This window comes from Psammomys obesus, unplaced genomic scaffold (genome assembly GCF_907164565.1).
Source record: "Psammomys obesus unplaced genomic scaffold, mPsaObe1.curated_primary_1811, whole genome shotgun sequence".
Taxonomy (NCBI): Eukaryota; Metazoa; Chordata; class Mammalia; order Rodentia; family Muridae; genus Psammomys; species Psammomys obesus.
In genome coordinates this window covers 34,965,735-34,988,241 of record NW_026596040.1, presented here as the reverse complement: position 1 = coordinate 34,988,241, position 22,507 = coordinate 34,965,735, and the positions used below count along the sequence as shown (strand labels likewise).

The following is a 22,507-nucleotide window of genomic DNA, read 5'->3' as shown; positions in this document are numbered from 1 at the left end:
GTCCTATAAGAGTATACTGGAAGAAATACACTATTTCACTCAAGCTTAGAAGAACAAATGGGTAGGAAATTCAGCACACCTCCTTCGCTCTTGCTCATTATCTGTTCCAGGAACCAAGAGCTACAAACATTGTTCCCTGTAAGTCCACCTCTGCCTCCTTGAGGCTCTCCTTGCAGACTGGCAGCCCACAGCTGGCATGTCAGACCCCCAAAACGTCACAGAACCCCCACAACTGGATTTCCTGGCCACCAGTTCTACACAGACCTGCTCTTCAAATCTACCGAGTACCAAGTTCTGTAAGAGGCCACACTGGGCCCTTGACATGGGTGTTGCCCTCGTGGCGGAGTCAAAAGATAAGGCAATTATGTAAAAGCGGAGAAACACCCAAGAGATAAAGACAAATGCATGCCAGAGGCAGGCGCAGAAGCCCAAGAGGGTGTGAGCAAATGCCAAGACCTTGTAACAGATGGTCATTTACTGTAAGTGCTCAGACCAGTCAGAGAACAGAACACCTTAGGCTGGGGTGGTAGGGAGGGTTTATGGAAATGCTCCAATCTGACCTTAGTCTTGAAAGGGAGAATGGAAAAATGGGGAAAGATTATTCTGGGTAGATACAACATGGTTAAGAAAACTTAAGATACTTCAGAAGACAGGAAGATCCTGTCACCCAGCACACTGACAGTCTGGCGATGCTCTGGCCACACGCTGGCTTCCAGCTGGCACAGCTGGAACGATGCTTTACCTCCTGTGTCCAGAAGCTTGGAGTTCTAGTAGGTTCCGGTGTGGTTTCAGCCCGAGGCATATAGCTACACAGAAAGGGTTTTATTGAGATTAGTATTGTCAGGAAGTTGAAGCAGAGGATGCGGATTGTCCTAAAAGGAAACTGATCACTAAAAGCCACTGCCACTCAGCAAGCGCCAAGCACTGCCCAGTGTGTTGCATCCGTGAAACAAACCAGAAAGAGTACCTCATTAACAGCCAGACAAACCTAGATTTGGAAAACCCTTCAGCAACAGAACATCTTCCAAGTATTCACTAATATATATAGACAGACAGACAGACAGACAGGGAGAGACAGAAAGACAGAGATTAATTGATTGATTAAGAGGCCTGATCATAAGAATGCTCACAATCTATAGAACAGACCAAGACACTCATTCTAGCCCCTGCTGTGGAGGGCTGTATTTTTAACACAACACTTGCTAAGATGTCTCCAACATGATATAGGGAAGACGACAAACAGATCAGCCATCCTGGTTCTCTGGTTCCATCCTTCTCATGGTCTAGAAGACAACATATACCAGGGTACAAAGACCGGAGAATCAGTATTCTGAGACATTCTGAACTCTGAACATCACAGTGAGCTAGTTTGGTCAGGGTGAGACTGAAGACTCTCACACTCAGTGTGAGGTAGCCCTCATCAATAATTCTAAGATGACTTAGACACGTTTGCCAACTACAGTTGGCAATGCTATGAAGTGAGTCTATATAGCATGGCATCTGATTTTAAATGTTTACACACCTTCTGTGTGTTGTTCATGTTCCATGCACTGAAGATGTGGTCATAAAAGTGCTGTTCTCCTGAAATCCTATGCAAGCAATCATCTTAAGAACAGAAAGGGATGCAAAAGAGGGTGATGGATTGAAGAGGTGGCTTAGGAAAAGCCTGAATGGCAAGAAGGAACAGGGCAAAGGCAAGAAGCCTGCAGAGTTCAGCCAACAAGGCAGCAGCTGATTAGATGGAAACAGAAAGTGCTCACCCAAACACTAGTGAGCCAGGGTAGCCAGGGGCCAGGTTTCACACAGTCTTACAGACCCAAGGAAGGCAGCTTGTCAAAACTGACAATGTGACACTTCAGAGGAGACCGGACTGGAAGGAGACAAAGGCAGCAGCAAGAAACAGTTAAGAGACTCACTCCATTATCCAGGCAGGGAGCCTGAGGTGCATAGCTAAGAATGGGGAGAGGCAAGAAGCATAAGGACTCAAGTCAAGTGTGAGGTCAAGCCCACAGGAATTAGGGTGGATGATGTGAAGAAAGGCTCAGGGATGACACCTGACTAAATGCAACTGGATTGTGACACGTACTGGGGCAGCAAAAACTAGAGAAGAAACAGACATAGCTACCAACAAGCTCATTTCAATGTACTTTTATTGTGAGGAGGAACTTTTGAAAATGTCAATTCTTGCAGGTGGAGCCATTCGACCTCCCCTAACAAATCAGACCATTGGATAATATTGGGTCAGTCTGATTGCATGAAGGATACTCAGAGGGCTGAGAAGCTGGTTATTTCTGGGTGTGCCTGTGAGAATGTTTCTAGAAGAGATTAGCTGTAGAATCCACAGGGTAAAGAGTCCCTCCTCACCAAGATGGACAAGCATTTTCCAAACTACCAGGGGCTCAAACAACACAAATGCAGAAGGGCAAATGCACTCTCTCTTCCTCCCCTCTATCATTTTCTCATTGTTTCTCAGCTGTCCTTGCTGGCCCTCAAACATGGGACCTCTTGGTTCTTGGATCTTTGAACTATATCAGTGACTCAAAACCAAAATCTGTATTATTCTAGGTTTTCCAGATGCATCAAACCAATAGGGCACAGAAGTATACAAAGGGAGGTTATGGCAGCAGCCATGATGACTCACGGGAGGTAGCTCATGCCTATAACCACAGCATTTGGGAAGCTGGGGTAGGCAGACTGCTTCACGTTTGAGTTCCAAGGTAGAACTGTAGCCCGGGCTACAGAATGAGACCTTGTCTCAAAATTAATTAATTAATTAATTAATTAATTAATTAATTAATTAATTAAAGGGAGATTACAGAAATTAGCTCACATAGTTATGGAGAAAATATGCTAATAAAGTGGAAATAATAAGATAAATAGTGATAGGAAACTAATGCCGACACAAGCTAGTCAGACTCCAGAAAACACACACACACAAGTGTGCACGGTGATGAGACCTCTCTCCTCCATTACCCTCTAATTCCCAGTAAGGTCCAACACCAGGATGTCATAGGCTAGACTCTAACCCAGGGCTGAGTCTCAGTCTATCTTACAGTGCCTCCCAACACATCAGGGTCTTTTCCTGTATGTTCTCTATTCTTTTCACGGCTCATCTGAACAAGAAAAACAAGAACTTAAGAAGCAAAGAAAACAAAAAGTGTATGTGTGTGGGGTCTTTACCTTTAAAACTAACACTAGTATATTTTCTGAAAGGAAAATTCAGAAGCCACCCATTGAGATTTCAAAAGTGCCTCCCCTTTCCCATGGGACCAGGATTAGGGCAGAATGGCAACGTATGAACTCTTAGTCACTGACACACACCTAAGAAGTGTTAAGTGCCTCTGTTATCCTCCCTCAGTTACCTGGTGCGCTCAGTTAACCTGGTGCTGCTTACAGGAGCAGGTGTCTGACCATAAACACCAGTTCCTAGAAGAACACACTTATGCCAGGGCTCTGGATCAAGTGACAGAGTAGCAAGAGGACTCAGAGAAGCCAATCATGCCAGTCCATCAGCACATCCGTGACTCACCATTAATGAGGTGCTTGAACTAGAGCTAGACAATTTTCAGGACATGACAGGGAACAGACATCATAAGGCAAGCCAGGGCCTGGATGAACTTCAGTTACCATTCATCCAGGATCAGCTGTGAGGACCAGCCTTACCTGTACAGACTCCTATCTGCCTCTAAACCGTTACTCCCCTCTTCACCACTACACCTCAGCTCCACCTCTCTAGTGCCCTCTTTCACTTACCCCATTCCTGTCTACATCCAAACACAACCTACATGTGTCTTCACCCTAAAATGGGTAACAAGTGGGCTTTTCACATTTCTTTCTATAGCCAAGCACTAAATAAGTACCAACACACAACGCGAAATCAATCACATTTAAGTTATACTAAATCAACAGAGACTTTATAATTCCCACTCTTAAAATCAAGTAACTTGTAAACCTATTCCTCTAAGAAATGGTCTTGGGTTTTTCTGTTGCTGTGATAAAACATTATGAACAAAATTAATTTAGGGATGAAAAGGTTTATTTCAGTTTATGACTCTAAAGGCATACACTCCATCACTGAGGGAAGTCGGGGCAGGAACTGAAGCAGAGGCCATGGAGCAATGCTCTTATTGCCCTGCTTCCCCATGGTTCGCTCAGCCAGCTTCCTCACAAAACTCAGGGCCACCTACCAAGAGGTGGTCACTTATTACTCACACAGCAACAATTAGTCAAGAAAATGCATTTTCCTCAATTGGGGATCCCTCTTCCTAGGTATGTTTAGGTTTATGTCAAAGCTGACAAAATGTACCAGGACAAACAGAAACCATAAAATCTGTTCTTTAAGTTTTGATGGGTTAAGTAGACTCTCAAGAACGGTATTATTTTTCTAACAATTAAAATTTCTCTTTTTCTTAGTTTGATGCTCTTTCTCAAAAAGAGGTTCTAGCCACCTTTCCAATAGGAAAGGTGTTTCCTTGAAAATAGGTTTCAAGGAGTCAAATGCCCAGTCAAGGGCATCCCTGCTACAGCATAACCGGCTCAATATATGACGACATCCTCGCACATAAATCAGCCGTTGTAATGTAATCCCCGGAACGACCAGGGTCTAAGCGACCACACACTTCCACACTCAGCCAAATCTACTGCCCCACAATGTACACCCATTGCTTACATCCCACTCTTTGGAAATTGAGAAGCAAGTAGATCTCCCATGGCAGCACAGTGGCAATAAACCTTGTGTTTGCTTGGGATCTGTGGCAGAGTTTTCCTATGTAGCCCAGGCTGATCTTGAACTCAAGACCCTCCTGCTGCAGCCTTCCAATTGCCATCATACTTAGGAAGACTGCATCTGCCTTTCCCTGGACATCTGTGTATATTGTGGTGACACCTCCCTGCTCTGAGAATTTATCTTTAAAGGGGCTACATGTATTGATGCACCCTTAAAATGTATCACTGAAAGCTGAGAATAGTAACGAACTATGAGGACTGTTGCAGGAGGACTGGGAAATCAAAGGCAGCCTAGGCTATATGATTAGACAGATATAAAAAGAACTCAGTGGAATCATCCATATCTTACTTGTATGCTCAGTAGTGGGATAAATTTAAAATCAACAGTACAGCAAAAGCCACAGAGCACCAAAATTCTCCTTGGAAATCTCTAGTTACAACCATTACAGCAAAAGGTCTTCCTTTCAAGACGCTTCAGGCTGCAGGGGAACGGATTTCCTTTCTCCAGTCATTCTCACTCCTGTGGCATATCCTCAGTGTGCAGACTGATTCAACTAAAGCCACTGCTCTTGTTTGGTTGGTTTATTGTTTTCCTCTGCTTTGGGGGTGCAGGGGGTGTTTATGTTTACCTACCTGCATTTCTGCAATCTAGACATATCATGAGCCAGCCTTACCCAAGCCATATCATCATCGTTATTTAGTTCTCATCAAAGGACATTATTTGCGGTGGAGGGTGTCCCCTTCAAGTTCATCCTCTCTTTTTATACCTGTCTTCCTATGAAAGCCACTGCTCTTGACAAAAGCCACCAATGGCCAGAGTCCACACAAGGATCTTTGTAGAACTTCCCTTCTGTAGTCTTACTCCTACAAAGCTTTGTCTAGATAATAAAATGGAGGTCGTAAGGAGGTTAATGTGATAGCAATCTTACTCCAGTACATAAAATCAATAGCACTATCCTTTTCTAAAGTCTGCACAAATTTAAGCAACTAATTTTTTGCCTATAAGACAAGTGTGCATTCCTGAACATCATTTATCATTGGTAGCTATTTCTCCCCTGCATCTTTCTGGTTATATCTGAAGACATCTTGAGCCATGTTGCACTGGAACTACACTTTGCTGTAAGGATGAAAGAGTGCAGTTTTATAAGGAAGATGGTGAAAGGGCTTTGAAAGGACTTAGATACATCTGTTCAAAACAATATCAAACACTAAACTAATTACATGAGGTAGCCATCCTTATTTTGCAGAAACAAGACCACCTTGCCAAATGGCACTGAGTCATCTCTTCCTTATAGAAAGCTCAAGCTAAGACCATCCAAGATAGCAAAAGGCATAGTCCCAAACATCAGAGGCAGTCCTGAATAGACCCATGCAAATAGAGTCTCTCATACTTTGAATATTGCTCTGTTTTTGCTCTGGAGGAATCATTTCTAAAACTGTGTAAGCTCTTATAATACTGTATAAATATTTTTTACATTTGGATTTTTATATGTACTCATCTTTGCCTTTTCTTAAAAAGCATGGTAGTTTATGAAAATTATTATTTGGTGTCAGTATCTAATGTTCTCACAGTCTTGAGGAACTGCACAAAACTTCAGTTCTGTCCCATTCATCCCATTCAATCAAGCTGTCTTCTATAAGTCTGTCTCTCCTAAGATGGTCCAGGCCCAGGCTAGGGAAGGAACAGCTTTCCAGGCTAATGTGAACCCCATTCCAGTGAGCTCTTTTGAACAGCTCTGAAGACTGAAAGCCCGCTAGTGATCTTGATTGCACCACCCACTTAACTGCAGCTCATGACAGAAGGCCCATGTGGAGGCAGCAGAAGCATGCTGAGGCCCAGAGGGTTAGGCAGGAATGGCAGGCCACCAAGGACAGCAGGACAGCAGAAGGAGAACTGATGAGTGCCATGACAGCCACGCACAGTGACTCTCCCGCTAAAAGGACATATATCCCACCTTGTCATCTCTGAAGAAGACACTACAGGATGTCTCCGTCATATGCTACTCCTGGACCGCATTTATGACTCTGTCACAGTGGGAACAAGGATTAAGCTTTGCCTTTTGCACCCCAGTGCATACGGTCAAGTTAAATCTCATGGGTAGGTCTAGCACACAACACTGCCTAGCCCACCAAAGCCAATTAAGATATCTCAGCTGTGGCACTAAGCTGTGGTATGTACTCACCACAGTATGTCACCAAAGATACAACCCAAACTGGGATGGAGTCAAATCTACTTCCCACCCATTCAATCAGGTATCAAGTCAGAGGGTACAGTAAGGAGCACTGTCAGAACTTCCTCGGGTTGGTGCTATAATCTAACCATCATTTCTTACAATAACTCAAAAGCTCTAGCCTCTTAGCATGTCTACCTTACACAGTAAATTAACAGAAAAACTTCAGATGCATAAATGTAGCTCCTCAGGGAAGCACAACCAGTACAAATCACAGAAAGGACAAGGTGAGGTTTTAAGTTCTAGCACTGAGCCAAGTGTTTGCTCTTATTGCATGAGATAAAGTGGGAAACACTGAGAGCCTCAATGATCTGGGTGGCACTCAGCTACAGTGGTTCACATGACAGCTGCTACTGTTCCAAGTATCTGGGTGTTACTTACAGCTGCAGACTCTTCATTATTCACTGGCCAGCACTGAGGCAGTTTCTGATTCCTGAGATGGTTCCTCTGCAACCTGAGCACAGTTCAGACAGATGCCCTCGGCACTCGCCCCAGGGAATGAGGGCTCTCATGGCTGAGCACTGTGTAACCCCCCGCAGCCTGGTGAGTGGGGTTTGGTGACATACTGCCAGTCACATTTCAGAGATATTAGCACAATGGATGATCCTGGGGTGTTCGTTAGGGATGGAGTGCAGGAAGTTATGGAATGTGAGTTAAAGGATAAGGGAAAAAACAACCTGAGACCATGGAGGTGATGAAGGACCCTTTTAGACGACGAGATGGACAAACCCAAGAAAAAAAGGGCTGGACTCGTGTGTAGTGACAAATGGGGGGGGGGGGGCAGCATTATTTCTGTGGGGCAATGGCAGGTCATAGCTCCTCTTCCAGACATAGAACATGTCTGGAAGACATGCAACTCTGCGGCATCTAGAGTAGATTCAGACCAGGTCTGAAACCAAGGCAGACAGATAGGAGTTCCGAAAGCAAGCGTGGCCTTTTTAAGAAATACTTCCCACCCAAGACCCATCTCCCACATCCTATTCTGTTCTTCATTTACTTTCTGGATAACACTGATATGCCCAACTAGAAAACTATGTCCCAGGTGCCAGCAGCACACCCTTGCTTCTTGATAGAGGAACACAGTTTTCCATCTTAGTTTTATCTCAGGGAACTCCTTGGGCCAAAGTGGGCTGGGAAGGCAAGCCATGTGGACCAGAGGTACGACCTACTCATAAGCAGCCAATCAAGAAGGCTCTCTTGGCTGAGCAAAAGGCTCCTCAGTAGAGCACAAGGCTCTGGGTCTTTCATGACATCCACAGCAGTGAATAATGGATCTATCCTAGAGATTCATGCTCAGTCCATGGCCAAAGCAAGCAGGCATGAAAAGAGGGCAGAGTATCACATCCCATCTATCACTTATGGAAGGAAACAGACCCTTCCCTGATGACATGGTAATCAGGTGCCCAGAGCCATGGCTTACTGAGAATTCTGGGTCCTCAATACTGGCTATTGGGCCCATCTATAAGAGACCCCCATCAATCCTAATGCTTTAGGCTTCCTAAGAGTAGGGCCTATATCTTGAAGTGCCCTTATATCTCAAATACCTAGGTGCCAAGAGGGACCATGGTCAGTCTGCTCTCTGTTGCTATGATCAGATGACTGGAGGAAGAAAGGATTTACCCCGGTTACAGTCCATCGTGCTGGAGTGTCACAGCAGGATCTTGCAGCAGAAACATGGATAGATACTGTCTGCTTGGGTAGCTTTCTTTCACGGCCCAGGACCACCTCGCTATCCACAGTGGCCCTCCTACGTCAATTAATTACTAAGACCATTTCCTGCAGATCTGTCCACAGGCCATTCTGATCTGAGGAATTTCTCAACTGAGACTTCCGTCTCAGGTGACTACAGGCTAAGTCAAGTTGACAGTTAAATCTAACCAGGACAGACAGTTATGTCCTTGTGAGCAGCTCTTCTCAGCACAAAGGTGGCCCACCTCACTGCATACTACAGTTTGAGTGACTGTCAGGCCTCAAAGCCAGAAGTCTGTGTGCTCTGCATTCCTGAAAAGAGGCAAGCACATTATAAACCCCAGAGCTTCTCCACAATACTGGTGTTTTGAAAGGTTAAGGCACACAGCTGAAGACTGGTCACCCAGCACATAGTGGATAAACATCCAAAGCTCTCAGCCCAGCCCCCTTTGGGTATTGAATGACCGTTTCAAAGGGGTCCCTATCAGACTATCCAAAAATACAAATATTTACATTATGATTCATAACAGTAGCAAAATTACAGTTATGAAATAGCAACAAAAATAATGTTATAGTTGGGCAGTGGTAGCACACGCCTTTAATCCCAGCACTCGGGAGGCAGAGGCAGACGGATCTCTGTCAGTTTGATGCCAGCCTGGTCTACAAAGAGAGTTCAGGATAGCCAAGGCTACACAGAGAAACCTTGTCTTGAAAAACCAAAAAACAATAAACAAAAAATGTTAGGACTGGGGTCACCACAACATGAACTGTGGTAAAGGTCACAACCATTAGGAAGGTTCAAAACACTGCCCTAGACTTCGGTTTTTCTAACAACGTGGCCATCTTCTAAAGACGTGACATCACCACCTAAGAGTTCACCTGTTACTTTATACCAAAAACCTCTGAAGGTTTTTACTCATGTCTCATTGAAACCTAGACGTTAAGCTTAAGATCACTAGGCTGCTGAGGAATCAGAATTCAGACCCTGGTCTAGACCATTTAAAGGTTGCACAAAAAGTATACTATGTTTTTGTCTGTCCTCCTCCTTCCACCCCAGGGTACTTTTTACAATTGTAATAATATATACAAAATATACAGTATCACCATTTTTAGGGATAAAATTCAGTGGCATTTACATAGTCTAAAACTGTTAATATCTATACCCTTCACGCTCTCCTTGCAAAATTGAAATTCTAAACCCATTAAACTCTCCCCTCCCCTCCCAGGGACCAACCACCATTCTACTTTGTCTCTGTGTCTATGACTATTCTTGATGCCTCACATACTACGCTGAATCAGGCAATATTTATCTTTTTATAACTGGCTTAGTCCACTTTTACAGTATGCCCCCAAAGCACATCTTGGTGCAGATGTGTCAAAATTCTGTTTCTATTCCTGATTATATTCCGTTGTATCTGTATGCTGCATCTTGTCATTCTGTTTGTCCTTATAAATGACACCTGAGTGGCTTCCTACGGCCAGTGTGACTAATGCTGTTGTATATCCTTTCTCATTTTACTGTCACTCAGGTTCACTACCAAACACCCTGCCTGGCACAGCAAGGATGTGCCTTCATCTTTCCAAAGATCATCCTGGGGTACTAGGTAGAAGGACCTTCTGTTTGATTTTTAAATCATGAGAGACGTATTAATGTTACCGTACCTGCTATAATACGTAGGTAATTACATGACACTGCGTTAAGTTACTTGCGTTTAGATACAAATTTAAGTGAACCATTAATCAATGGGACAATAAAATTCTGAGTTTCTAAATCTGAGTGAATAGAGCACAACTGCTACCTCCAGAGGAGGGTTCCCCAACTGTCTGGTGTGCTCTGTGGTTATCGGATACCGAGCACATTCACAGTGACAGTGACTCCAGAATAGAAGCTAGCAGAAGCCATGCAAAACAGCCACATCCAGGGCCAGCACGATGGCTCAGTGGATAAAGCATTTGCTGATAATCCTGACAACCTAAGCTTTTCCCCCCCAGAACCCAAATAAAGATGCAAGAGAAGAGAACTCCACACAGTTGTCCTCTGACTCCACTCAAGGGTCAACCCCCACCACAGAAGCCCACAATAGTAATAAACGTAAGAAAGTAACCCTAGAGTCACACATTACTATAACGGCAGACCATCAGCGGCAGACCCCTGCCCTGGCCAGTTTATTTTAAACACCTTTTCACAAATTCTAGAGACATAGTGTGTCATTCAAGCGTGACGGCTCTGCCCCCAGAGAGGAGAATCGAAAGGATGCGTCGCCAGGTGTGAAGCCAGCCTCAGTGGCAGAATAGGGAGCTGCATCTTCCACTTCTACCCTCAGCAGCCATCCTCAGAGAAAAATTTATTCAGATGTGTGAGATCTAGCATCCCGGTCATAAAAATCGCGTTTTAAAAGCATTGTTGTAATGGAAGTTTTGGTGTCTTTTTAAACTCAGTTATGCTATATAAATGTTTTTGTTTTAATCCCAAGTGTGGGATTTTAGTTGGGCTTAAATTTGTCCATGCCTGTTCATTGTCTCATGCGGGGCGTGGTTTTTGCCAGATAGTAACGAACTTGCCACATGGAGAGGGTCATGGTCTAGGACTCTGAGGAAATAAGCCGAGAGCCCAGAAAGAGAAGAGGTGGTGTGGGGTGCAATGTTGGCTTAGAGCAAACAGCAGTTTCAAGGCACCAGAGATGGACGGTGAGGCGGTTTGGAGCAGACAGACAGACAGAAATGTTTCGGGCACAGCAGCATGGAGGAGACTGCTGGCTGCATCTGCGGTTGACTGAGATTGGTATAGAACCCTAGAAAACCCACTGACCCTAAATACCTGGGAGAAGTCAAGGGGCCCTCTCTACCCACTGACCTCTCTCCTATGTAGGGTTGGGAGGTTGGAAGGGAGACTGAGGCCTAAACACCTCAAATAAGACAGAGTTTTAAAAACGAGTGCTACACATTGCCATTATTTTGGTGCATGAAGCTTGTTTTAGATAAACATGTACACACAGGGCAAACAGACTGATGGCTGAGTAGACATTCATTTTCTTTATTTTACAAGCAAACACAGCCCTCACTTCGGAGTAGAGGCAAATTGAGAAGATGATTAAATCTGATCAGATGAGATCAAGCAGTTTATCTCCTTTCGCTGTATTAATACTTCCTTAATACTAATTTCACACAACAGAAGAACTCAAGGTCAAAAGATCACTCTGAAAAATCAACTCATCCTATTTCTCGAGCTGGCTTTTATGTTCACCCAGATACCACACTGTATTTGTTGCCCAAGTGATAAATATAAAAGATGGTCCAAATCTTTGGATGGATACCATGATGGGTATTATCTTTCCTGAAAACTGAAACTGATCCTAGTGCTCATTTTCCTTCCCTGATTTACTCTTGTTGTTTCTGAAGACCTGTTCTGCCCAGTCTCAGATGAGGTATGGAGATTCAACTCTCACTGTGCTAAGACCTATAAGGTCTTAATGAGAATGCTTAATGAGACCATGCAAGTCCAAGAGGGACTAAAAGATTATGCCTTTAACACTGGATGGCCTTACAAAGACAGGAATATACATGTGACCAAAATTATGTGAACCATTACAAGTCAAAACCAAGCCTATTTTATAAGCTTTCACAGCCACCAATGCTGCTTCCCTGCTATTTCCATTTCCACCTTACGCTAACCCTCAGAGTGGTATAATAAAAAGAGAAACACCATTATCTACAGTGTTAGTACTTTTCCGTCACTGTGACCAAGGCAACTTACAGAAGAAAGCCTTTACCTGGGGATCACAGACGCAGAGGGAGTAGAGTCATGACCATCATGGCAGAAAGCATTGGCAAGCAGGCAGGCAGTGGAGCAGCAGCTGAGAGTTTATAGCCGATGCTCATGTGTGAGGCACACAGAGAGCCGAGAATGACATGGGCTTTGGAAATCGCAGTGACACACCTCCTTCAGCTATACCTCCTAATCCTTCCCAAGCAGTTCCACCAACTAGGGACCTAGTGTTCAAATAAGCCTACAGGGTCCATTCTCATTCAAACCACCACATCTACAAGGACTCCCCACTTCATACACTTAGGCAAGTGCCAGAGGAAATAGATGGGCTTTCTCCTGGGCACCTAAGTCAATGCCTGGCTCGAGCATGACAGAAGATAGTATTAGGGTAAAGGTGGTTCCTTGTCAAAAAGAGCAATGGCCTACTCTAGCAATCAGGGATTTGGGGTAGAAGTTAAACTAAGACAATGGCATCTGCTATGTGCCCCACAATTTGCCAAATCCCATCTTGGGAATGTTGAGGATCATGAACAAAGAATTCAATGTAAGTCGTTAATGAGAACTTTTTTCCAAATATACACATTTGACCATTAATTGCATGCACAAAAGACAAATTACTTGTGCCCTTAAAATTTTCTACTTGGCTTTGTAATTTCTGTTCAGCTCAGTAACCCATAATCTTTAGCAACAGCACTTGTATCTGTTTTTCTGTTAATTTTGAGATTATAATTTAATTATAACGTTTCTCCCTTCTGATTCCTCCCTTCAAGCCCTCCTGACCCTCCTTCAAATTTATGACCTCTTTTTTTCACTGTTATTGCATATATATGTACATATACCAGTGCATATATATTTACATAAATATACCTACATATAATTCCTAAATGTAACCTCCGCAGTCCATATAGTATATTTGTGTTATGTTTTCAGAGTTGAGTGCTTGTCCCTGGGGAAGGCCGCCCCTCCCGCTCCCAGCTTTATTCAGTTGCCTTTCATTCTTTGCATGCGGCTGAGGCCTCTCAGTCTTTTCCCCATCCACTTTGACATGTCCATTGGTGTCATTCTTGTTGAACTCATGTATGAGAAGTCATGTTGGTGAGACTTTATGGGTGTAGCTTCTGGTATTACCAGGAGGCACAACCTCATAGCAAACACCTTGATCCTCTGGCTCCCTCTGCAATGTCCCTTGAGCCTTAGGTATGGGAGTGCTTTGTAGACTTTGTAGTCAAAATCATTAACTTTTCAGCAATGATGACAAAATTAAAAAGTCTATGTCATCTTGGGACCAGGCTCCACATCTCTGCATTTTGATTGGTTGTGGTTTTCTGTCACAAAGAGAAGTTCCCTCAACGAGGGGTCAAGATTACACTTATCTGTAGTTCGTTTACATTTAAGTAGCGGATGAGGTATACTAGAACAAGCTCTGGTGAACGCACTGGCCAGATTCCTAGATTGCCAACAATCCCACCCTTCTTCCTGCTCTCATGTCACCTCTGTTCCCAAACACTCTACACTTCCCCTTTTCCTCATGTCCTCATAGTTCTACCTCGTGCCTGTCCTTTAATAATATTTTCCATTTTGCTTCAAAACTCAATATTCGTTCTTCTCTGAAGCACCTTGAACGATGCTGAGCATCACAGAAAATGAGGTAACATGACTTACTGATGCATCACCTGGCTGGCTGTAGCTACACTGACGATAGAGCTGGGCAGATGGGGAAACAAAGATAAAGCAGTCTGGAGCGAATAGTCAGTGTGCCAAGATAAATATAGCACAATTTACCATTTCAGAAATTTTCCCCTCTCACCTTCACTGTGATAGCCAGTACCCAGGTCACATTATGAAGAGATTCAACATTCTATCATCCTTTTCCCTTCTCTGTTCAGAGAGTCTAGTCTCTAACTTAGGGGACCTGAACTTCTGGGCAGCAAGGTCACAGTCAGGACTTTGAACTTCATGCAGAAGGCTCTCACTGTGTCCTTTCTCTTTTTATGATCTCATGTCGTAGCACATTGGAGTTCTATAATGGCAGAAACTGTCAAAATCATTAACTTTTCAGCAATGATGACAAAAATTAAAGAGTCTATGTCATAAGTAGAATTGTTCAAAGAAAGGCAATAAGCTGGGTACAGTAGTGTTTGCCGGTAGTCCATGAGTTCAGGGTTAGCCTGGAAAACAAAGCAAGACCCCAAGGCAAGGAGGGAAAAAAAAAAAAACAGGGGCAATGAACTAATGCTATACACAAGAATAGTCATGGAAGTTCTCTCCTCACATACTAAAGGAGCTTTGTCTGAAATGGATCAAATCTTGCAACTTCCATGAAGAGTGAATGAGCATATCAAACATCTGTTGGCCAACAGACAGGCGGCGGGGCACACCCTCAAGCACCTAGAAACCTTTGACTATATGGATGGGTAGAAGTGGTTTTCAGGAGTTTCTAGAGACTATAATATACAAATCATGTTCCAGGTGCAGCACTGAAAACAGTAGAGCAGTGGGCAAAAACCTCCGCTTCAGACACCCAACGAAAGCCCAGGATCCCTCACTTATCAAACAGGGATGCTACAAATGCCTGCATCTCAATGCTGTGGAATGAGCTAATGCACAGTGCAAAGATGGGGCAGAAAAGTGCTCAGTAACAGCTCTCAGAACCAGTGATTCCCCCCCCCAAAGACATGAATCAGAACAAATTAAGAGGAAAGTACATGCCACAGTGCTGTCTTTAATATTTTTGATGCAGAATACTCTAGTTTCTATGTTTTCTTCTAGAACAAAGTCATTTAGCAAAAGCATCTAGGAAACAATATAAACAGAAAAATGAGGAAAAGTGTTTGTGAACATCAAGCATATGAAAAGATGTTCAGCCTTCCAACAAAAGTGAACTTTTAGACATGAAACTTAGTGTAAAGATCTAAAAAGAGTGATGACCAGAGCTTGGAAGGATGGAAAAACAGATGGAGGATGCTGGCCCCATGAATAATGACTACAGAGTGTATGCCAACCATTTCACCTTCAACAACATAATCTTAAAATATGGGATATATTACAAGAACTTCCTGCAATGCAGTATTAGCTTTAATGTTCATCAAAATGAGAACAGTTTAAAACGTCTACTGTAAGGTGAGGTGGTGTGAAGAAGAATGGCCCCTGTAGGCTCATTGCTTAGCCACCAGGGAGTGGTGCTACTTGAAAGGATCAGGAAGTATAGGAGGTACGAAATTGCTGGAGAAAGTGTGTCACTGGGGGTGGGCTTTAAGGCTTCAAAAAGCCCATTCCAAGCCCCAAATCTCTCTCTACTGCTGCCTGCCCATCTGGATGTAGCCCTCTCAGCTCCTCCTCCAGCACCATGGCTGCCTGCTCCCTGCCATGATGACAATGGATTAAACCTCTAAAGCTAGATGCTATCACCAATTAAACGTTTTTCTTTTAGAAGAGTTGTTGTGATTATGGTGTCTCTTTACAACAGAACACTGACTATGACAGAAGTTGGTACAGGAGTAGAATATTGCTGTGGCAGGCCTGACCATGCTGCTTGATGGTGGAATGTGAACTTTGGGACTCTGGATTAGGAAATCAATTGAACCACTGAGCAGGGCTCAATGGGATATACTTTAGGAGTATGGAAGACAGTGCTGCTGAGAGCAACGTAGATTACGATGGCCCAGCTCAAGAGTTTTCAGAGGAGGACGTTAGTATGTGGCCTAGAGACTGTTCTTGTGATATTTTGGTAAAGAATGTGTCTCCTTCCTGTCCTTGTCCAAAAAAAAATTTAGCTGAGGCTAAACTAAAGGGTTTTGGATTAATGGTGTTGTGAAGATTTCAAGACAGCCTAGTGTTGACTCTGTCACGTGGTTATTAGTGGTCACTCTTATGCAGGTCTATAATGAAATGGAGCAAGGGAGACAAAGAGAAATACAAAATGTATAGTTTGAGGAGCAAGGAGCACCGGAAAGTGTAACAGAGCTACTAAGTCCAGTGCTAAAGGAGAGTTAAAAAAAAAATTTAAAGAAAAGCCTGATAAATGGAGTGGTGACCTCAGGGCAAGACCCCATCCAGCTAAGCTTCCAACTTTTGAAAGGAAGTGTTTAAAAAAGCTTAAGCTGCTAAGAAAACGAAACAGAAATCTGGTGAAGATGTGTTTGAACAAGGAGCCATGTTCCAGCCCCAGCAAGCAGAAACACTTGGCAGCTTCCGCCACGAGGTTCTGGCTTTAGAGTCAAGTATATAAGAAAGAGTTACAGAATTTTCTTCTGTGATTAAGAAAGCCCGCTGAGGCCAAGTGTGTAGCAGGGTATCCCTGCATGGAAGCTCAGACAGGCCATGTGTGAACCTGTGAAGGTGAAGCCTGGACTGATTTTAAGACCCAGGAAGTTCAAGGTGCCAGAGTCATGGATCGACACCTGCCAAGGAAAAATGAAGACCAGGCATGGAACCAGCCCACGAGAGAGAAATGTGTTATAGTCAACAAAGCTGAGAAGAGTTGGAGACCTGAAGAACATTTTGACATCACACATGGAGATGCAGGGTTTGGAGTTTGCCCACTGGCTTTCAGTCCAGCTTTGGTTCAGTATTTGCTCTCTATGGTCCCTTTCCTTCCTTTTGGAATGATAATGTATGTCCTGTGCCATTTTATGTTAGAAGTATATGATCTGCTTTTTATTTTGATTTACAGGGGATTACAGTTAAGAGATTGTCTTGAGACTTTGGACTCTGGACTTTTAAATGGCGTGGAGCTGATATAGACTATGTTATAGTCTAAGTTACAGATTTTTGAAGTTGGACTGAATGCATTCTGCATTTCTGATATGGCTACAAGCTGATGGAGGAACAGGGAGTGGAAAGGGGTGGTTTGAATAAGAATGGCCTCTATAGGCTTATAGAGAGTAGCACTATGAAGAGGCGAGTTGCTGGGCTAGGTGTGACCTTACTGGAGTAACTGTGTCAGTGGAGACTTCAAGACTTTGAGTTTTCAAGGGTCTAAACCAGGCCCAGGGTCTCTCCTTCCTGCTGCCTTTGGACTGGATATAGAACTCTCAGCTCCTCCTCCAGCACCATGTCTGTCTGCATGCCACCATGCTCCCCACCATAATGGACTAAACCTCTGAAACTGTAAGCCAGTCACAGTGAAACACTTTCTTTTCTAAGAGTAGCAAGCACACCTAGCACCCATATCTTAGTTTTTAAGTTCAGCTGTTTGTGTGTATGAGTGTGTGGTGTTTCCTTTTTCAAGGCAGAGTTTCTCTGCGTAGCCTTGGATGTCCTAGAAGTCGCTCTGTAGACCAGGCTGGCCTCGAATGCAAAGATTCACCTGCCTCTGCCCCCCAAGTGCTGGGATTACAGGTGTGTGCCACCACCTGCTGTGAATAGCATCTGCTACGGAGACCTTTAAGACCTCTTCACAGTCTGAAACACCGTCTCTCTTCTGAATGACGGACAACACAGAGAGGACAGGAGTAAAGACTGAATCGACCATCCTTCCAATGGGGAGGGCGAGTACAGTGAGAGCGAGTGGACCAGAACTCAGCAAAACCGATTTACTCGAGACAAGTGAAAGCTAGATCACAGGACTTCTGTCTTACCAAGGAGGGGCATTCCAACGTGAACTCTTAGTAAGAGCTCCTGGCTCTAAGCTGACACAAGGTGCAAACTCCTGGCAGCACTCAGAAGGCTGGAGCTGAGGTGTTGTTCAGTGGAGAGCTCTTGTGTAGCACAGGCAAGGCCCTGGGTCCCTCCCCCAGCACTGAAGAAAAATGACTAAAAAGTGGTGTTTACATTTTGTATCCAGAATGGTCCTCTATAGGTTGTAGTCAGTGTGGGGGGAAAGCTATGTCTAGTTTAACACCCGTCTGTCTCCTTGCAATCATCAGATCCTATCTCCCGTGCCGGCACAGGCTTGGGCTTCCTTCTGGGACCTCTACAAATCAAGCCCACGTTGCCTTTTCTCCAAATAACATGTGTCATTTGGAGAGCTCTGTGACCACAGAGCCTATTGTCCACTCCTCCTCTCCCTGAAGACTCAATGGTGACTCACCTTGATGTCACTCTGAAAGGGCTGGCACTGACGGATTCTCTTTTTCCATCCTCACTACAAAGAAAGCAATCCCTCAAAGGTAAGGGGCTGGGTATTCTAAAAATAGGAGTGTCTTTGTTAATGAGAAGTGCCCTTCACCAGTGAGAAAAATCAATAATATCAACACATACACACAACCTATAAGCCTAAAACTGAAGAGGAAAAAAAAAAGGGGTATGTGTGTGAGGGAGTCCAAGAAACTAGAAATGATACTAATACACCAACTTACTACCCGGAACTAGGCAATGTCCACAGGCCACATACATCTTACAAAATGTTTTGTCCTCCAGTAACATTTCCCAACTAAGGCAATCGGTATGATTAAAAAAGGGTTACAAAACTCCTATCCCAAACATTTAAAAATACTGTTAGCAGACCAGAAAATTATTCCATCACGCATAATACATTAAAGTCTGTGTGTGTCCACCCAGTGGTTGACACATTAGGAAAGCCCAGGGGTAGGTTAAAAATAAAAGGGAACATCAGAGACTTCAGCAATACAACAAAATGAACAAACCATCTCCCTGAGAAACGGTGTATCCGAGCAGCAGGTGCTGTGTCTCTATGTAACTTATGGCTCATACTCAGAATCCTGCCTAGCAAGTAGGGTTACAATGGGTAGGAAGCAGCCCAGCCCAGCTGCTTCTCAGATTGAACTGCCAGAGAGAGTGATGACAGCCCAGCATAAGAGACCTGGAAGCTACCCAGGTGTGGTGATGAACGCCTTTAGTCCCAGCGCTCAGGGAGCAGAGGCAGACAGATGCCTGTTGAGTTCAAGGCCAGCCCGGTCTACACAGTGATTTCCAGGACAGCCAGGGCTACATAGTGAGACCCAGTCTCCAAAACAAAACAAAAAGAACCCTGGAGGCTAGTGCTTAGCCACAGAAAATCTCCTTGACTTAAGGTTCAAGAACTTAACAATAACTGAGAGCCAAAACCCCACTAATGGCAGACTCTGTTCCTTTTCCTTTAATTATACCAAACCCTCACACCAAAGAACATACCTAGCTTCTTAATTAGTTCTTCCGGAACCTGTGGTTTTGTCCATAGTCGGATAACTAAAAAGTACACTTGAAACCCTTCAAGTTCTGACTCCCGCTAACTCTCCATCCCTAGCAGTATGCAACAGATTCACTTCTAACTAAAAAATCAGACTGTTTCCCCTTCAAGTGATCTGCTTGAAAAGAAATCCAGTATAAATGTTTTGTTCTTCCAAACTAGATCTCCAAAAACTCAAGTGTATCCAGTGAGTCGTTAGCAGCATAACGCAGCAATTAAGTACTGTCGGCTCAGGCGCTTCAGGATGTGCGAGCCGCGTCCTCGGATCTCCTGGACTCGCTGCTGCTCCACACACTGCCACGGAACACAGCCTCGGTTCTGAACACTCCATCCTGCTCGGGTTGTTAGTCCCTGCTTCACTGGTTTCCAGCCTCCAGACCAGGCTCCGGGCAAACCTCTCAGTGCCAGAGCTGCACGCTGGAACTCCAAAGGTTCCTCCCTAAACGCCCACGGGTAAAGGAGGTGGGGTTCATTTCCCAAGCAGCCGGTGTTACTGAAGAGCTCCAGGGCGGGCTCGCACCTTCTCCATCCCCCCCCCCCCCACACACACACCCAAGGACTGGTACCTTTCCTAATTTGGGGTCCCTGGTAGATGCAGAGGCTATTCAAAGCAACCCAGGACTGGCCTCCAACCAGCGACCCCCTCCTTCAAAACTGCCGGCTGAGCGGCAGCCCTTGCTGACCCTGACCAAGTCTGGAGAAAGAGGAGAATTAAATTTCAAACTATGATGTGCGGTGAGCTCACGGAGCTGAAGGGCTCCCCCATGCGCTGGACCCTAGCTGGCAATCGCCAGGTGAGGAGATGCGGAAGTACCTCTTCCTACCCCGCCCAGACCTGTCCACCAGGCTGGTGTAACAGGAATTGCAAACTCACCTACAGGACTGGTGCCTGTGCGAACTCATATCTCCCTGCACAGAGGCATGCAGGCGGGCACTGTCAAACAGGTCCCAGCCCCCGGAAAGGACGAACAAGAAAACCAGACGTTGAGATGTACGGAAGAGTTTTTAAAGAAGCAAGGGACGGCTCTCAGCCCCGGACCAGGCAGAAACCAGAAGGGCCAACACCTGGGAAGCTGCTGGTCACTTAACTATGGCACCTGCCGCGGAAGGCGCTCCTGGTTCCAATCCTGAGCAGCCTCCTCCACCCCCCACCCCCACCCACCCATCCTGACCTTGAATACAACCTCAAGACCGACTCCCCATCCCTGGTCAATAATTACTTCAACCCTCCCCCGCCCAAATACCTGATAACTCCAAAAGGGCTGCCTCAAAATGCACTTCCATTGTTGTCAAACAAGTACGGGCTTCCTGGGGCTGAAGAGATACCTCGGCTGTTAAGAGCACTTACTACATTCCGCTTGCGGCCCTTCCTGAGGCCCCTGGTTCTGTTCCCAGCAACTACACGGTAGCACACCGCCACCTTTAAATCCAGTTCCAGGGGCCCTGACGCCCTCTTCTGGCCTTCTCGGTGCACATACAGATATGCAGGCATAAACACACACTAAAACTAAAAGGAATTTCTATGTATTTACTGCCTACGATCGTTAGAAATGATGTCTCTCTACCCACCGCCCTCACCCCTCCTCCAGGCTCCGTGCCCCTACCACCAAGCTGGCTCCTCTTCCCACTCTACTCCCAAGTTCAGGGTCCCTCTGGTTGCCACACCTCAGAGGGAAGGCCAACTAAGGGGCTCGCGGCGCTGCAGAGGACCTGGAAACCGGGTCGCAATGCCGGGTGCCTCGGCGGATGCTAGCGTCCTCCCCCGGCTACGCCGCCTCCGCGGCTCCAGGCTGAGCCTGGGAGACCACGACTAGGAGAGGACGAGGAGTGAAGGGCGAAGTGGAAGGCGGCCACAGCCCCCGCGTGGGACGTCGGGGCGACGCTGTCAGGGGAACTGTGCGGGGCGGCCAGTCGGGGCGGCGCGCTCCCGGAACGCCCAAACTTTCTCCGCCAGCCAAGTTGAGGGGTGCCGGGGACCGAGAGCACACAGACGCCGGCAGGGGCGTCCGGGAAGCGTGGGGAAGGTGGCTCGGAGCGCACCGCGCCGCACCTGTGCCCCGGGGCCGCCCCGGGCCCGCACTCACCCGGCTGTAGAGCTCGCTGTACGACATGACCCCGCCGGCCCGGCCGGAGCCCCGGGCGCCTGGCGGGACGCTGGCTCCGGGTGCGCGCTGGGGCCCGCCCGGCTTCCTCGCTCCCGCCCCGCGATCTCGGGGCACCGCTGGAGCAATCCTCCCGGACCGGTCCCAGTTCCTCCGCGCTCCTCTCTCGGGTGGACCGACCCACTGGCGCCGACGCCCGCTCGCTCGCTCGCTCCGGCCCGCGCGACCTTTACTCCCAGGGCGGCGGCGGCAGCGCCGGCGGGAGGGCGGGGAGGTGGCGCGCCGCGCTCCCGGCTCAGGTACGGGGAGGAGGCGCGCGGCGAGGGAGGGAGGGACGGACGGCCCGCGCCTCCCCGCGGGCGGCCGTCGCCGCCTTTAAGCCCTCGGCGCCCCCGCCGCCACCGGGTCCCGGGGCGGGGGGCGGGGCCGGCAGGAGCCCCGGGAGCCGGCACGCGCCGCCCCCTGCTGGCCGCCGGGCGAACGCCGCGCAGGTGCGGCCGGACTGTCGCACCTGCCGCAGCGCGCTGCGCTAACACCTGGGCGGAGGCGGGGCAAAAGTAGCGCGGAGACCTTAGGAGAGGGAAGCCGGGAGGAAGCCTTCTGCGGCTGGGATGCCCTGTGCTTTTTCTCTCGATTTGGTGTGTTTGCGTTGAACGTTTTCATTAGTAAAACCTAACTGTGGCCGGGCGGTGGTGGCGCACAGAAGCAGAAGGACTTTGGTGAGCCTGGTCAACGAGAGCGAGTTCCAGGACAACTAGGGCTACACAGAGAAACCCTGTCTCGAAAAACAGTAAACAAACAGAAGCCTAATCATGTCATATAGCTCGTTGTTAAGGCGATATTCATGCACGCTAAAGACCATTCT

At 46.3% G+C, this 22,507-nt stretch overlaps 1 protein-coding gene across 6 annotated transcripts in view; it reads right to left on the bottom strand.

Annotated features, from left to right (window-relative positions):
• Myo5b (myosin VB) overlaps positions 1-21,996 on the bottom strand; it is a 298,441-nt gene extending 276,445 nt beyond the window's left edge. For all 6 annotated transcript variants that reach the window (XM_055622523.1, XM_055622526.1, XM_055622525.1 and 3 more), the window contains exon 1: positions 21,625-21,996. In XM_055622523.1, coding sequence (XP_055478498.1) covers positions 21,625-21,651 — 27 coding nt within the window. In that variant the 5' untranslated portion in view covers positions 21,652-21,996. The remainder of the gene's footprint in view (positions 1-21,624) is intronic.
• Positions 21,997-22,507: the final 511 nt, after the last annotated feature.